This window comes from Polyodon spathula, chromosome 4 (assembly GCF_017654505.1).
Source record: "Polyodon spathula isolate WHYD16114869_AA chromosome 4, ASM1765450v1, whole genome shotgun sequence".
Lineage (NCBI taxonomy): Eukaryota > Metazoa > Chordata > Actinopteri > Acipenseriformes > Polyodontidae > Polyodon > Polyodon spathula.
Window position 1 is genome coordinate 25,292,395 of NC_054537.1, and position 18,966 is coordinate 25,311,360.

Sequence of the window (18,966 nt, forward strand, 5' to 3'; positions counted from 1 at the left end):
TACATAATGTAGTATACAGAGGAGGCGGGGAAGCAGAGACATTGGCTCTCGGGGTGTAAGGGTAGCTCTGCAGCATACAATGCCAAACGCTTCAATAGGCGGGGGCTCATTTAGCTTTAGATTTAGCTGGCAAAATAAATATGTATTTAGTGAAAACATAGATTTTTTTTTTTTTCAGATTTAATTGCTGAACGATAATGTTTTTCATACGTATCTGTTAGGTAAATGTTGAATCGCTACGTGTAATAAATAAATACATAAATAAATAAAGCAGCTGTAAGTTATATGTATTTTTTCACTGATTTATTTGTTAAAAATGTTAGCTAAATGTTGACTGGTCAAGTTTAAAAAAAGATTTACAAACTGCTTTTAAATGCTGAATTTTCAATACACATTTTAACATTTATAAATGACATCAGAAAGTACAATTTTCAAAACATCTAAGAATGTGTTTGTTAAAATTTGCATATTTAGCTAGAGCTGGACTTTTTGCTGTTAAATCTAAGAAAAAATAAGCTATTTACATGAAACCTGTAAAACAAGCACTTGTTCAAATATATAGTTGTGGGGGGGGGGGGGGGGGGTGCATAATAAAATGTATGCTAATTAAGGGGGTAGCATATAAAAAGTTTTTGCACCACTGTTCTATACTGTGAGAATATTCATAAACTCTTCAAAAAACTGTTCTAACAGTCTTACATTTTTGTGAAAGGGGCCCAACATTTCCATATTACTGTGACTACTCACATTCAGTGAAATAAGAGGCTGACACTTAAACAGTGTATCTTCTTTTGACAGCTTTTTATTCTTCATTGGACACTGAAGATATTGGAAATTGTATTCAATCTGCAGAAATAAAATATGTATCTTTAATTGAAAATTAAAACAGAAATATGTAATAATAATAATAATAATCATAATAATAATTACAGGATTAAACATTGCTTAGAAATACACATTTGATTTGACACTCACACAGTAGTCTTGACTACTGACATCATCTTCTGCTTCTTTCATAGATCTGTCCAAAAGCAACTGTAAGAAATATAAAAGTATACTGTATCAGTCTAAGTGAGACCCCAATTTGATCACATACTGGCAAACTACCCTAAAGCACAACCTAATAAATGTTTGTCTGAAGCCCATTTTGATTAATTAAATTACGTTTTGAAAGCATTAGAAGTTTAGAACTGTTCTTGTATTTCAAAGTACTGCATTATCGAATATGTTTTTAAGCACTTAAAAAAAAAAAATTAAAGTATGGAAGGGTAATGACACTAATAATACAATATGACACTGAAGCTGTTACCTCATTTTTTTAAAAAAATCGGTTCTACAAATCTTTTCTGTCTCAGGAAATATATATTATATATATATATAATATATATTATATATATAATATATTATATAATATATCCTATATATATCCTTTCGAAAAGCTTTGGCTAAAAGAACCGATTTAATCTTACATTACGTATGTGTACTAGAACAAAATTTACAAACAATAACATTTGTAAATTTAATACCTTGGTTTGTAGGCACAAAATACATGCATGGTGCGATGTATGGTGAGACTTTTGATACAGTGGCCCTGGTGCACTGCATCATGCAGCTTACGAGCACACACTACGATTTTCTTATTTTCAATTAAGTGGAAGACTGCATACAGAGCTTTAACTGCTTTAAGTTGTAAATGTAAACAATTTACAGTGCACTTTGTTGAAATATACACTAAAGTCACTTGATGGTATTAAAAACAATACAGTATCTAAAATTCGTTTTTTTACTGTTGCTTGTACATTGGTATTTTATTAGGTTGCGTTTTCTTGACACTGTAATAATCAGGGTCTACTTAAATCGCGGTAAATTTACGTATTTTTCACGGGTAGGTTATGGAATAAAATTAGGATTTTGCAGACATTTCGCGACCTGTTTAAACATTAAATAAACCTAAGTAGACAATATTTCAGAGCACTATAAAAGCCTAAAAATAGTGGTACTTGCTTCCTTACTAAAACAGAGTGCTGTCATTTGTTAAAGGCAAGCATGCAACATCCCCCTGCAGTTGCTGCCGACATTCTCTGTCTGGTGTGGACTCGCCCATACAGACTGCATGTTCCAACCAATTCAGTGGATGCAGAAGTGTACGGCAAAGCCAAGTTATACAGATGTGGAAATCGAACAGTCCCAAAACCCAAGGGCATCTGGCATACTTTAATAAAGGCAATATATGCAACACGTTCGTTGTCACGTTATTTGACTGATCCAATAATTTATTTTATTAGTACTGAGTCAAAACAAAGAAAGCGTGACTACTCAGTTCTAAAATTCTAAATGTGTTTAAAAAGTAAGCAGCAGGTTGTCTGAAGGGAGGTGGCTGTGCTAGATCGTATCTGTAGTACTGACTTAACTTGGATACAACAAACAAATACTTTTTCCCTGTGCTGACTTTCCAGTTTGTTTTCTGAAAGCTTTTTATTTTATGTTCTAATGCTAATTAGCGATTGATCGTATTTTCTCCAAAGACACATTACAAGATGTGCAAAACCATCACCTCTATCTGCATGTACAGTTTCTTTGGGAAATATCTTGACAGGATCATCATCCAAAATACAGTTTGCTTTTTTTGCTTTGTTGTCCATTTCTGGTATTTTACCTCCAATGCTGAAAACTAGATTTTAGCAACCTAAATCAAAACAATGCAGCACTGACTTTGCCCCACCCCGTATTGTATAGTACAGGGGTACTGCTTATTAAAACATTGTTGTCATCTGAACAGTAAACAAGAACGTTAACTGCTTTGGAGTACTGTTTTGTAAATGTTATTTGTCTAAGGATAATGCACACAGGACAGCAAAGGAATAAAAAAAAAAAGCCTATCTGTATTAGGATGATCCGTAGCTTGCATCATTTGTGTTATGCAGTAGTTCACCTAAACAAGGTTGCATTGGCCCCTAAAAGAGGTGAATTTTGCGGTGACCCCTCAATTTCCCAGATTTCTGTGAAATCATGATTTAGGTAGACCCCTAATAATAATGCAGTATAATCTTATCCAGGAAAACAAAATTGTAACCTAGGACTCCTCCCCCATTCTGTTCAGCCAATAATATCTGCCTATTTAAAGCCCAAGCCATGCCCTTATTCCATGTCTTGTATTTTTCGTTTCCTCCATCCTCCCTTCCTCCTCCACTATGCTGCTTCACCTCTGCAACGCTCCCTCTGGGTGCTAGTAAAGCTCATTTCCCAACCTTAGAGGCCCAGCTGCTCTGAGCATATCCTCCACCAGGAAGCTTCTCTGCAAGCCAGAGGGGACACCTGGCCAAATCTATCCTAACTCTCTTCTATTTTCCTGTTCTCTACCCTCTAGGTTCCACTTGGGGGAAGTAACAGTTGCTTCCCAGCCTTGGAGGCTGATTTGTTAGGTCTCAAACCCCCCCCCCCCCCCCCCCATGAGCCAAGGGAACACCCTATACTCCTTTCTAAGTCACAATGCACTTCTGTCTTATTCTCAGTACAAGGTTCTTCCTCCATGTAACCCTTGCTCCTGTCCTGTCAAATGGCATATGAATTGATTTAAAATAACCTTGCTTTGGGGAACACAGCAAGACTGAAATACAAAAGCTGTAAATCACCAGGCAATATCAATCATTTTGACCATTATCACTTTGTTTTTGTAGTTTCAACTGTACTCCAATACAATTATAAGTAGGCTTACCTTAAAACTTTCTGGAAGGAATTCAATCATCTCCAGTTTCGGAGCTCTATTCGCAGATCCCAATTTAAACGTTGTAATAGCTTCGTGGCACCTGAAGTACAAACACTTATGTAAACACTTATCTAGGCCAGTTTCTAAACTGCTATATGGTTCCTTTATGCAACCAACAGTTATTATAAACCAGCTTTTTAATAGGTATATATATCGATACAAACCCATTTTAACCCATTTGGTTACATTTCAGTCCTGTGATTAGTAGTCTCTGAAATATATCTCCCATATCTTCAAACCTACATGGTACAGGAAAGGTAGTGGCAACAGTACTCTATCACATCAAAAAAGCTCAAATACTGTACACTTCTGATCTGTTAGAATACTTAATGTTTACACTGCATAATGATTACTTCAGGAAACTTAAGAAAATAATATTATTGTTCAATGTATTCTGTGTACCGATTTTTATTACTTTAAAAGCTAAATCTGCAATTTAGTCCAACCTACATCTATTACAGTATTTCTTCAGATATACTTGATGTTTTTAGTGCAGTCTTTTAAAATTACCTTTCACTCTCAATGACGACAAATGCTACTTCCTTTCTCCCTTGATGTATAGCTTCATGAAGGAAAGAGGCCTCACTTTTGTTGAGTGAAATCTCCGCTCCTTTACTCAACAGAAGGCTTACAGAACTGGCATGTCCTTCCCTTGCAGCTAGATGAAGGGCTGTGTTCTTTATCAAGAAAACAAAATGATCAATTTCCAGAAGTCAATGCAACTACATTTTAATTCAAGGTAATTGAGTAGTTGATATTGGGTATTAATGGGAGAAAGGGCATTTTCGTGACATTCAGCACTGTGAAAAGCTCTGTCTTGTTGATACTGTAGAAGGCAAAAAACTATGGACTGTCCCATGTGAGAGTTAGTTATATTTTACTACAATTATTACGGAACAGATTTTTTTTTTTACCTGAAAAGGAAAATGTTTTGAGTCGCAAAATGTGAATTTAATCTCAATGATTCTACCCAAGAGATGTTATATATGCTGAAACAATGACAATTTACTGTGCATGGATTATTTTAACAGAGTATCTGACACATACCCCTTCTTCATCAGCCTTATCTATAAGCTTTATGTTAGTTTCCAAAAGTATTTTCATAGTTTGAGTATAGCCTTCCATTGCAGCATAATGTAAGCATGTCCAGCCTTTATAATCACTAAAGAAAAAAGAACACAACAGAGATCTCTGATTATTTACTGGTGAATTGATGCATTCTACAAATAAAAATCAACACTTACATCTTTGGATGTACAAAACATATATGTACAGTCTTATCAGAGATAGTGTTAGCTGTGAATCTGGTTCTGAGAGTTACTTTCTGTCTACTGTGTACTGAATAGTCGATATCGGCCACGTTTGCATCAGCATAAACGAAAGTGTGGTTGATGCATAAAAAAAAAGACCTGATACAGAGGACATTACCAGGCATTATGCCCGATGTGGAGGATCTTATTGCTTTTATACTTCAATGTTACAGCACAATGTTCCCGATTTAATCTAAAGGCCTGCAGGTATACCAGATATTTTTGTCGCTCACATTGGTTGGATCTCGTCAGGTTGGTAGATAAAGATAGAAATCTGACGGATTCTTCTGACTTTGTTTATATATTTTTCTCCAGTGACTTGATGGTGCAGTTTAGATCATCAGGGCCCCTCATACATTTAAGGATTATGTTTTGATATGTTATAAATTAACGTTAACCATGTAAATAACTCCTACGATTTTTTTATTTTTTTTTGCAGTACTGACTTACGGTGCACTGGGGCAGCAGCTCAATCGGTGCCTTCCTCTTTTGACAGGTATCAGTGAGAGATGTTGTTTTTAGAGCCTTGTAGAACCATGTCAACAATTAGCTATTTTATCAAAAAAATGCAGCACACTTTCACTTTTAATTTGAATTGTTATGCTATCTTAATATAATCATTTGTAACTATTTAAACTCAAAGTTAGTTCAGCATGTTCAATAAATTAAAGATGGATGCGCTGATTTTGGCGCATTCAAAAAGGGATTTTTAATGGTTAATTTTTGTTTCTGATATTATGTTAAACTGATTAATAAAAACAAATTTACATTTTTTTCTGTTTAAATGTAAAAATACATGGTCTCCCTGTTAGTAGTTGTTGGTTTTTCAGTTCGTCCGACAGCACTCTTCTCTGTACTACTTTTACAGTGTAGTTAGACCTCTCTAAGGTGCTCGTGTTATTTTCTGGGGAGTTTTGACTTACCATTCTTCAATTAGGACGTTATTAAAAAAGGTTGAGTGATGTTGTTTGATTTGTTTTTGTGTTGCAGTTACAAACATTATAAGGGCATATTCTAAGGATTATATCTCTCTAGCTCAGCATATCAAAGTGCAGGGAATCTTTCCATACAATCATAAAGTATATATTCGTCTGAATGTTTTGTTTGTTCTGCAGTTAAACTATACAGTTGATTTAACCCAGACATTTATTCTAGGGTTCTAAACATGTAAAATGTGTCTTGCCTAATGCTATCCCCCACTCCCCCACGCACACTCATACAAAATCATTTCAATCTGTTCACATTTTATGTTCATACACTTTTAACCTACAGTAATATTTTTAATTGCTAATTCGTTTACATACAGCACTGCACATATAATAGTAATCTTACCGAAGGAATAAAGCACCCTTCCTTAGCAACAATTCAACAACCTTAATGTGTCCATTCTGAGATGCTAGATGGAGTGGGGTCATTCCTGTCTCGTCTCCTTCATTAAGCAGCCTGCAGTCTGTCACAGATTCCAGCAATCGGTGGCAGGTGTTGAAACGGCCAAACCTTTATCAGAAAAAAAACAAAAAAAACACAATTAGGTATCAATTAAGTATTTTAAATTAGTCAATTATAAAGACCTTTATTTTATAATAGCTGTGACTGCCTTTATTTATTCATAAGTATATATATATATATATATATATATATATATATATATATATATATATATATATATATATATATATATATATATATCATTATATTCATGATATATATGGTGGTAACAGATGTAGCCTCAAATCAATACGAACATGTCATTACATTAATACATCTGAATGATGTAACCATAAGTAAAACAAATGGAAAATATACTTGGTTTTAGGAACCATCACAAAAGTTTCTAAACACAGCTAGGTAGCTCAGAAGTTAGGATAAGAACATTTAGGTTAGACATTTTCATATCATGTATATTCCAGGTGTCCTAGAAGCCGAAGCAGAGACTCCACACCTATTAATGAACCGTACAGTGAACTAGCCCCCTCTAATCACCATACTTGATCTACATACTTTTCAAATTCAACAGACCCATTGTTGTGTGTGCAAGTGGTGGTGGAGGAGATTCTATAGGTCATTGTTTCAAAAGTATTGTATGTTGTTTACAGCTTCTCTGTAGGATATGTCTTTCATTACTGGATTTATGTACATTAAGCTGTGTTCAGTTAAAAATAATAGCAAAAGAGTGGTTCTAGAAAACAGATATAACAAACAATAAAGTACATTAATAATAATAATAATAATAATAATAATAATAATAATAATAATAATAATAATAATAGACAGAAAAGTACAATACTTGCCCAGCTGCAAAATGCAGTGGAGATTTCTTATCCTTTGATTTTAAATGGAGTGATACCTTCAACCCCAGCATGTTAGTTACTGATTCTTGGATTCCTAGTCTGCATGCATAATGAAGCGGAGTGCACCCCTCATTGTCTTCATCATTCAGAAGCTCCCTGACGTCCTTGCGCTGAATCAAAGTCAATACAAAGAAGGTGAAGATACAAATTCTTTAGTGAAACGCTAAAGAGAAGCATTTTAGCTAAACTCTACACTGCTGCACATCTTGTTTTCATATTACTCCAAGTCTCTTCTCATTTGATAAAAAATGTAGTAATGCAGTAACTGCTTACAATTCTCGAAATTGTAAAGATTGTTTCAAGGAATCTTTTGTTAGGGTTTTTTTTTTTTTTTAAGCTCATTTTGATGAATAAATCAACCTTGCTACATGAAATCCTTTTCATGTGTTTTAGTAAATGTTTATTAATTAATTTGAAAGTACTGTTTTTAGTAAGAATGTTAATAAAAAATATTTTAAACACTTGGGGCACTTAATATACTATACATGTTTCTCTTTTTAATAAAACAAACAAATATAGCTATGCAAACTATGATATGGAATGTGCCTTCATTAACTTAAGGGCTGCCCTGAAAAAAAATGGATTTATATGAAAAAAAACAAAACATACATACATATGTATCGGAATTTATTTCAGGTTGTTTTTGTTTGTCAGAAATTGTATGAAGCTGGTAAGGATGTCTTTCTCTCGGTACAGTGTGACCTTGGAGACTTCCTAAAAGTTGTTATTTATACCTAAACTTTAGTGCTACTGTGTAAAGTTAAACAAGCCAACAGTCTTAAAAAAGGCAATCTTTAGAATTAACAACCCACAAGATGACAAATTATACAAAAATGCTACAAAAATACACACACAAACAATAAAAAATAACCGGTTACCTACTGTACCTGTCATTAGTCTGTGTTAGACATTAATGACCTTTTGTAAAGCTGACTTATACAAATAATATCTACATAGTTGAAATCTGAAGACTTCAGCCTTGTCAATGATGTATTGGACTAGCACATTTCTAATGATGTACACAAAGTAACACAATTTCATCCATTTCCCCCGATCTCTGTGCATTTCATCAACTATTGTATGACCTATCTTACATCCCAGCATGCTATGTCAACAAAAAATGTGTAAGTATTCCTCCAAATGTGTGTAACTGACTAATGGGACTCATTTTGTAAAGGGCTAATGTAGACACAGCTCTGCCAGGGATGTAGTGGGGGTGTCAATATGATGGGGTTTTTTTTTTTGTTTGTTTGTTTTTTGTGGTTGTGCTGCAGCGCTTATTTATTACCCAAAGTCAATATTTATTTTTTTTTATTTGTATTTTATTAATACAGACACTTTGCATGGATCCCGGCTGCAAATCACATTCACATTATTTGGAACATCACAGTTTCCATATACTGTACATCATAAATTATTTACGGTATATGGGAACTGATTTGGGATGGTAAATAAGCTATATATTGCAGATGCTGGAAGTATGTATCAGAACAACAATCATAAAAATGTATTTTTCTAAATAGAACAAAACACTGAAATCACATACACCAAAATTGTTCTGTTATATATATATAATATATATAATATATATTATTATATATATATATATATTATATATATATATATCTACACACACACACACACACATACAGATCTGGAAAAAATTAAGAGACCACTGCAAAATTATCAGTTTCTCTGGTTTTACTATTTATAGGTATGTGTTTGGGTAAAATGAACATTTTTGTTTTATTCTATAAACTACTGACAACATTTCTGGCTTGATTCATGCCAAAGCTGCCCGATTCCAGCCTTGATGAAGCACCCCCAGATCATCACCGATCCTCCACCACAATTCACAGTGGGTGCAATACACTGTGGCTTGTAGGCCTCTCCAGGTCTCCATCTAACCATTAGACGACCAGGTGTTGGGAAAAGCTGAAAATTGGACTCATCTGGGGGTGCTTCAGCAAGGCTGAAATCGGGCAGATTTGTCTTTGTGAAGGACGCATGAATCAAGCCCAGTACAAGGTTGTCCTGGAGGAAAACTTGCTTCCTTCTGCTCTGACAATGTTCCCCAACTCTGAGGATTGGTTTATCTAGCAGAACAATGCTCCATGCCACACAGCCAGGTCAATCAAGGTGTGGATGGAGGACCAACAGATCAAGACCCTGTCATGGCTAGCCCAATCTCCAGACCTGAACCCCATTGAAAACCTCTGGAATGTGATCAAGAGGAAGATGGATGGTCACAAGCCATCAAACAAAGCCGAGCTGCTTGAATTTTTGCGCCAGGAGTGGCATAAAGTCACCCAACATCAATGTGAAAGACTGGTGGAGAGCATAGCAAGACGCATGAAAGCTGTGCTTGGAAATCAGGGTTATTCCACCAAATATTGATTTCTGAACTCTTCCTAAGTTAAAACATTAGTATTGTGTTGTTTAAAAATGAAAATGAACTTATTTTCTTTGCATTATTCGAGGTCTGACAACACTGCATCTTTTTTGTTATTTTGACCAGTTGTCATTTTCTGCAAATAAATGCTCTAAATGACAATATTTTTATTTGGAATTTGGGAGAAATGTTGTCAGTAGTTTATAGAATAAAACAAAAATGTTCATTTTACCCAAACACATACCTATAAATAGTAAAACCAGAGAAACTGATAATTTTGCAGTGGTCTCTTAATTTTTTCCAGAGCTATATATATATATATATATATATATATATATATATATATATATATATATATATATATATATATATATATATATATACATTAACAAATAGTGCTATGACATAAAGAGAAACTTTTTTTTTCATCAATCTGACAGCAAAGTCAATCACGAGGGATATAGTTTTCTTAAAGGGAATGTCAGTTTTTTCTAGCAGCTTCTGACTCACACTTTTACTTAATTGGTCAGCACTAATGGAATTCCACCAGGGCTCAGCCCAGCTCAACCTCCCTTCAAACAAAAAGGGGAGGGCGCAATCCTCCACAAGCATCAAGTACTTTGCCCTTACATTTGCCTTTTGTCACGTTTCATCAAAATCGAACGTTTAAAGTTCTGTGAACAGAACTTTGGTCTGTATCGCAACCCTTAAAATAAACAATAGCAGTGTAACCACGTCTAACAGCAAAAAATGGGAAACGTTACTTGTAAAATGTCTTCAGATATATTCTTCAGTCCTTTGGGCTGCTGCACAGCCAAGTGTAGAAAGTTGCAGCCACAAGAGTCTTTTATCTTTACATTAGCTCCTGAAATAAATTAAACACAAATATTTTGCATAATACAGTATAACATCTCAGCACATTACAGGTATTTTACTAAAAAAAAATGGTGAATTCTTAAATAATTTATGTATTTAATTAGTGTTCAATTAAAAAATGATTTCTTATAAACTAATAAAGCAGGTGGTATTTATATATTTTACAAATGTTTGTTTCACATTTTGAATTTAGGAACTTAGCTTAGATTTTGCAAATGCAGTGTTGTTTCACAGTTTCGATAACTCATTCTTTGGCCATGTTGACATTTACAGCATTAGGACCCTTGACAGATTTCCTGCCTTAATTTGAATTAGGTAGACTGGGGAATAAGAAAGGAACACACTTTATTCAGACCTTCACTTTCTTTTGTTCATGCAAAATGTAATTTCTTAAAACTCTACCTTTCTGTACTAAAAGCTCAACTGTCCGCCAAGCTTCACAAGTTGTAGCCAGCAGAAGAGGGGAGTGGGACTCACAATCAAGGCTGTCAATATTGGCACCCTACACAGTAAATATAAAGGACAGATTCAGTCTAAATTCTGTACACCTCCTTATCCAAGAGAGGATAAATGTTGTTTTAAAACAGAAATTCACAATGCCACCCAATTGTTTGGTAAAAAAAAAAAAAAAAAAAAAAAAGTGGGGTGTGGGGGGGAGTTTTTGTGGCTTTTGTAACGTGACTCATTATATCACTTGTTGTTCATCTTTTTGATAGATCTGCCACCTAAATTTCAGGAATTATTTGATTTGGTGCTGAGAAACCGTAAACTGGAAAGCCACATAATTTTCGCAGCTTCTCAGAACGCACATCCGCCTTAGTTTTAGATTTAATCTAGCCAAAGGTTGTAAATTCCTTGTTAATTGAGTCCTGGGAAAATCGCTCTATTAGATGTATCTTAAGAGTGGCAGATTGAATACTGCTGCTATTATTTTTGTAGAAGGAAATACAGTATAGAGACTAATATGTGCCAGAGTTGTAATGATTCAAGTCAGTGACTTGACTCGAGTCAGATTTGAGAGGCAATTTTTGGTGACTTGAGTCATTGTCCATCATCAAGTCCCGAACTAAAAGTCTCCCCTCGATTCAATCCAGTCTTTATGATAAAAATAAATGACACAATCAGTTTCATTTTCAATAACCAAGCCCTTCTTCTGATGCATATAAGCCCTGCCTCTTTATGAGAGAGAGAAACACGTGACAACATTGAGAGAGAGAGAAGAATGTCAGCAGCATGGAGGGTTAATCAAGAGTACTTGCGGTCGTCGAGAACTACGGAATAGTCAGGGAGAGAAAAAAGCAGTCTGCAGCCTGCTAGCATTGATAAATTCCAAACTAGATAAGGTGTCTAAAATAACTGAAATAGTTTTTGGTCTTTTTTTTTATCATTTCTTACCAAGTATCAATAAAATTACTTATTTGGTGGATCAATCAATAGATTTTTTTATTTAAGTACGCTTAACTTAAATGTGGTAGAAAAATAGGGGTTTAAGTGTTTGTTATCTGGTTTATTGTTCTTGATGATTGTATTTAGACAAATAACATTTCTTGTTTAGTATGCACATTGTACGTGATAATAGCCTTTGAAGATATCGGAAAGTTCTAATGTAAAGTAATTAGGTTATTTATTCGATTTCCAACTGGAATAACTAAAACTGCAAGTATATACACGTTCATACGTTACCAAATTTTTTTGGAGTCGACGTAATGAACCTGACTTGGGAGGAAACATTTGAACGATATATGGACTTGTAGACTGCTAATCTCCTGCAAAATGAATCTGAGTAAATCAAACTGTCTCGAACTGTCAGGACTAATGACTCAATTGACTGGTGCCAGATAGGTAACTGGAGTAAACTGACTCGACTCAACTCGAGCAAACTCTATGACTCGTCTCGAGTCTTGCCCCCCCGTGACTCGGCTGAGCTCGAGTCCCAATTTTTGTGACTCAATTACAACACTGATATGCGCTGTTATATGTTTCATTATATAACCTTATTTAACTTATATGGACAAAAGTTATGTCTACGAGAAAAATTGAGTGAGCACACTATGATAGTTGTGCTATTGTTCCTGAAAAAATAAACCCTTGACCCTGTCTATTTTTATTATGAGAAGGGTTTACAACAACCTTCAAAGTGCTCTGGTGTGTGTTGATTTATGATAATTAAAGAGTGGCTATTCTAATGTTGCTATTCATGGTACTGCATACATACTTGTATCATGTTTAGTTTCCCATCTATATATCTACTTTATAATGCACAATATTTTTCTTTTCAAAGTTTTGACAGGGCAAGTTCGTAAACCACATCAAATTCAGACAAACAGCTTTAAACAAATGTAATTAAAAAGAGTGGCAGATGGGGATCATTTAGTGAAATATTAATTTCTGAGCTAATTACACACAGCCACTCTTCCAATACAGTAAGCATTCTGTAAATAATATCCATGTGTACTTTGTTCATAAAGGATGTTTACTGCTATAGCAACACAATGTGGATGAATAATAATATAAAACCCTAGTTTGTATGTGCTTTCTCTGTACATATATTATTAAATATATAATATGCACACACAAAAGATAGTCACATGCTTCCAAACTGGATTTACTAACATTTGAAGCCTCATCAGTCAAATTATCTTTACATTAACACTGCACTGTTTATTTCCAGCAATACAAAATGAAACTTGATCCTTACTTCTTCTATAAAGACACTCTGGCTGCTCAGCTCCTAAATTCAGAGCTTATATATTATACTATGAAAAGCACCACATCCCAGTATGTTGGCTTTCTTCAACCTTGTGAAATGTATGTTAATAAGGCGAGTTTCTGTTTAATGAGCCTCCACATTGCTGGTTAGTATTAATTCACAACTCAGCAGCAGGTACAAAACATGACAGGTGTTTGCATCACACCTAAGTTACATACAAAAAGGAAGGTTATGTTTACACCCCAAAGTCTTGTATGAACAACATGTTTCCCTCTCAACCACTGCCATTTTAAAAACACATGTTAAATAAGGTTAAAACCAGGTATAATATTTACCTTCATCAACAGGTATTCCACCAGTTCAACGTGATCAAACATTGTGGCCCTAATAAAAGAAATAAGTATTCAGATCTGTCATACTGTATTCATAGGTTTCATCAGTGGCAGGGTTTCCATAGAAAATTAAAGTCTCCCTCTATTTTGGTAGTACTTTTCAGGTAATTTGGGTTTTCATGTAGGTTTTTTTTTTATTCGGGAGAGTATGTTTTTCAATCAAATGCAAATGACTTAATTATCATTAAAAGACAGGAGGATGTATTTAAATGTTCCTATCTGCGTTCCAGTATGGCCTTGCGCGAAGGCCGATACTGTGCTGTTTACTTGAACTTGGTTTACAAAAAGTTTTTAGGTTGTGTTGAAGAACCACATATGCAGCCTGTCGAATTTGGCCACCAAAAAACACAATAAAGAAAGGGAAGCAAAACACAAACCCATACCATAGCGCAACACAACAAACAAATACATACAGATAAATAAAATAATTGCTTGGTACAGCCTTTAGTTATAGTAGATCGTTGTGCGAGGGTACGTCATAAACGGGATCTTCACTGCTGAAGTCTCGTGAACATAAGGTACAGTTTTCAGACATTTAAAAAAAAAAAACATGGTCAATGTTCTTCTTAGCGTGAGAAGGCGATTTACCCACCCTTTTTAAGTCGTACAATGTTTTGGCCGTGCACTTCCTATAACTACTTCACATTCTCACGACAACTGAGAGTTTCTAAAATGCACAGAAACCCGGCCACTGAACGAGGTAAAACTGAAGTAGCCGTACTGCTCAGACACAAATATTTTTAACTTTATATGTCCATTAATGAGCACATTTACATATAGGATACTGTCGGGATTGGGTTTAAGTGTAAGTGCATTTTTAATCTGAGTAATCTATCAAAATCATTTAGCAAGTGTTACTAGTTAATCCACTCAAAGTGCAATTAATGATGCAGCTATTGGAGACATATTGTTAATGGTTCACAGAGAATTTACAAGTGCTTGACATCATTTCAGAACACTTAACTAATTACATGAGGAGCATGATTAAAAGTTTGTTATAACATAGAGTAGTTTGAATTCATAGAGAAAAGCTTCCATGTTTGCACTTATTGGTTTCAGTGTGTGTGTGCGTGTATGTGTGTGTATGTATAATGTGTATATATATATATATATATATATATATATATATATATATATATAATACATTTGATGTATTGTTAGATAGTTTTGTAAACAGTTCTCGGTTGTATTTGTATTTAATATAAAATTCTAAAATGTTCACTCATTTGTAAAAGACAAGTACAATGTGTTTTGCATTTAAATGCACTTGAACCCAGTTCTGGATACTATATATTGAAGTTTATGTACATAAACCAGTTTGATAAAATATCAGGTTGCCATAAGCCAAAAAACCAAACGTTACATGGTTTGAAGAATTTGAAAATCCAAATTTTGTTTGATAAAACAAGCCGTCGTTATTCATAACATACCATATAACCTTTTTGGAAACACTTTACATTAAAAACTACACTATAATTAGGGTGGTTACAAAGAAACTTGATTAAATACAAAACTGAAAATACTGGCAGGTGATAGTGTTTTTTTTTTTTTTTATGGTTGTGTATTTACTATGTATCTAAAGATGTAATTACTACACATGTAATTACAGGCAAGTTTTTGAAGAGTATTTTAGGGGAACAGAAATGTATCAACGTGGAATTAGTTTAATTTCAAAGTGAGTTTCAATGGGATTACGATAACTAATATTCCTCCTTGTTTCCCTGATCAACAGTTCAATTTTTCCTGTTAACTCTCTCTCTATATATATATATATATATATATATATATATATATATATATATATATATATATATATATATATATAGAGAGAGAGAGAGAGAGAGAGAGAGAGAGAGAGAGAGAGAGAGAGAGTCATGGATTATATAATATAATTTTATTATAATATAAACAAAATTTCGTTTTGTAAACAATAAAACAACACTTTTGTACGGCATAATAATTTTTTTGTTACTCAACAGGTGTTGTTCAAGATCCGCAAATTAAATTACATATCGGTTCAGGTACATAGGATAATTTTTTATATATATATATATATATATATATATATATTATATATTATATATATATATATATCTATATATATTAATATATTATTTTTTATATATATATTAAAAAATGCTTTATGAATGCAATTCCATTTTTATAAATGTTTTTGTGTTATTACAATGACTGTTTTTAATGATTGATTTCAAATTCAACAAAACATTATATAAACACATGTATAACATAGCAGATGAAATGTAATAAAGTCTAACTTATGCAACAGTGTCTGATGAACTCCGTCGACAATATTGACCACATCCTGTTCTCCGTTGTATGTTGACAGCATTAGTTTGACAGCTTCCGTTGCTCCTTGCGTACAAGCAAAATGAAGTGCAGTGGATTTATCACTCTGTATAATAACATTTGAAGGAAAGGAAATGTTAAATTCTGGTTTGCTGGTGTTTTTCTTAGTAAATATAAACAATCTGTTTTATAGTTAGACTAAACTTATGGAAAAAAAAAACAGAATTTAACAAGGTATCAGACTGCTGATGATCTTTCAACCAATCGGAGTCCATGGTTTCCACAAATTCAATTTGTGACAACGGTAGCATATTGAGATCTTACTGTCCTTAAATTCTCAATATTGGTGCAGTTGACGTCACCAGCTTTTAAAAAGTCAACTGGTTGGTCATGAATAGAAAACAAATATAGCTGTTTATTATTTGTATATTTACAAGATACAAATATATGCAACAGTATATAATACAGTTATAGAACTATTAGCAGCTATTTGGGTTATACCGCCATATGTTGTATCGACATATAAACAAAATTAGCTTGAGTCATGAATTTAGATTCTGTTCATCTAGAATGGCCATGTGAGGTTATTACATATGCCAATTCATGGAACATGGAATAAAACTAATGATACAACTGCTATAGAGTTCAAATCCCTAGTTCAATGATACAACTGCTACAGTTAATTTCCTATAAGTATCAAGTTTAGTGAAGATACCATCTTCATTTATTATATGTTTTGCTTCATCAATAAGAAGAGCAAGGACTTTTTTCCCACTTTTTTCAACTACCTATCTCTTCTACTCTTCTTTTGTATGTTAAGCTATAGTGTTTACAGTTGTCCAGAATTTTTTTTTTTGAATGGCGCTGAAACAACTGGGCTAGCTATGGCAATACCCTACTCCTATCAAGTTCAGTCCTGTATGGGTAGTTACAATAGTTTTCCTCCAACCTTTATTCCAACTTGGTGGCATAACTACTGTGACATCCAATATCAGATCCAATAAATATATTTACAACTACATTAGATAAGTTAAATGTTTTACCTGTTGCAAATCAATTTTTCCACCATTTGATATGCAAAGTTTAATCACTTCAGTGTTCCCACCATGGACAGCCAAGTGAAGGGGGCTACTACCGGATCTGTCCACATAGTTAATATGGCGCTCAATTTGAAGTCCCGTCTCTTCTCCTTTACAGAATCAAAAATATGTTACATTTTAAAGAACATTCTACAATAGAGCCCGCCTATCCCCACACAGAAGAAACAGAAAAGTAAAAAAAGTGGTTTGTTCTGTTTTCCCTGGCAAACTTGAACAAGGTCTTTATATGCATATTCTAAAGCATTTACTTTCAACAGCATCTCACAAAATCATGACATGTTTGTGTTTATCTCTGGTGGTGCACAGAAAACTGAGAAAATCCAGGAACCTCTGAATTTAGCATAAGAGCAACGAGATTAACTGAAGCACAACTATTTTACCCAATGCAGATAGGCTGACATCTCACAACATTACAATTTACAGTACCAACAAGATCAAATTGAGTCCCACATGATATTGAAAGAGAACAGGCTTTTTTTTTTTTTTTTTTTGGTGTACACTGTAACAACCTTTATTTGTAACATAATATTTATGACAAGACCTCTGGCATGGACACTAAAAATGCAAAAAAGCAGATCTAAGTAAACAAACTTGTAAGTTTAATCTCATCCTAAATTTGAATGAAAATAAATATATAATTGTATGTATAAACCAACCTTTTTTTAAAATTATTTCCATAGATTTTTTTGAACCTGCGAAAGCAGCTGCATGGATGGCAAAATGTCCCAGCTTGTTTTGTCTGCACAGATGTGCGCCATGTGTGAGCTAAAAAGACAAAAGAGAAAAAAAACAACAAAGTTTACCTTTTCCTGTAGCTTGCAAATCAAACTGAGCTTATTGCTCACTGAAAATTAGATTTCATTGAAAAACTTTCCCCATTTACAGTAGCAAAATAGTTTCCCCATCTTGCATCTATGTAGGATTGTTTCGGGGGAGGGGGGTCAGTTAATCACAGTTAACTTCTGTGATGAACGTATTCATTTTTGGGGAGATTAATTTGCACTCTGGTCTTGTCCCTCTTAGCAATATTCTGTATTTCCTTACCACAGGTTTGTTGCATTTAGTTACAGCATTAGAATACGGAGCTCAATGAGAATTGCTCAAAGTACCCTGTGGTAATGATCTCTCCACCTCATCCCAAGACACAGCCAAACTCCCCACAGTTCAGCAGCCACGTCACAGTGCATAAGACCTTCCAGTTAAAGCTACAGTAACATTAGCTGCGCAGTACAAAACTGGGTTCCAACTAATCATTTTTACTGTATTCATTTTAAACTAATACCATTAATAAAATCTGAACAGTGCAAATACTGTAACCTAGCCAAACACTGAAAAAAAAAAGACCCAAGCTACGCCATTGAGCCAACGGATATATAACTGTTAAATAACAAATAGTTGAGTAGGAAACTTTGGCTAGAGAGTTTACTTGCCAGGAGATTTAATGCCTCATGATTGTCGATACAACAGGCCAACATAACTGGGGTGTTTCCAAGATCTCCTTCCAGGTTCACGTCTACACTGCTGTGAGACAGTAACACCTAGGAACATAGAAATAGAAATAACTAAGCCAATGTGTTAATTTCATATACATGTAAATACCATACTAACACAAGGGTTGATATTTGAAAATACATGATCAATTTTAAATAAAAATCACAAAAAAAAGTCCTTACCAGTTACTAAGAAAATTGAACCAGCCTTTTCCCGGTACCTAATCACATCAAAGTGCTGTTGGTCACTGATTTGAGTGGTGTCCAGTAGT

The 18,966-nt window shown here is 34.0% G+C and overlaps 1 protein-coding gene across 1 annotated transcript in view; it reads right to left on the bottom strand.

Annotated features, from left to right (window-relative positions):
* LOC121313911 (transient receptor potential cation channel subfamily A member 1-like) overlaps positions 1-18,966 on the bottom strand; it is a 39,813-nt gene that overhangs the window by 18,077 nt on the left and 2,770 nt on the right. The window contains exons 4-17 of the mRNA XM_041246693.1: positions 18,635-18,742; positions 17,861-17,969; positions 17,148-17,293; positions 16,074-16,210; positions 13,741-13,789; positions 11,098-11,197; positions 10,584-10,684; positions 7,368-7,537; positions 6,409-6,573; positions 4,814-4,928; positions 4,277-4,443; positions 3,716-3,806; positions 976-1,035; positions 748-846 (exon numbers count right to left, since the gene is read on the bottom strand). Coding sequence (XP_041102627.1) covers positions 748-846; positions 976-1,035; positions 3,716-3,806; positions 4,277-4,443; positions 4,814-4,928; positions 6,409-6,573; positions 7,368-7,537; positions 10,584-10,684; positions 11,098-11,197; positions 13,741-13,789; positions 16,074-16,210; positions 17,148-17,293; positions 17,861-17,969; positions 18,635-18,742 — 1,617 coding nt within the window. The remainder of the gene's footprint in view (positions 1-747; positions 847-975; positions 1,036-3,715; positions 3,807-4,276; positions 4,444-4,813; positions 4,929-6,408; positions 6,574-7,367; positions 7,538-10,583; positions 10,685-11,097; positions 11,198-13,740; positions 13,790-16,073; positions 16,211-17,147; positions 17,294-17,860; positions 17,970-18,634; positions 18,743-18,966) is intronic.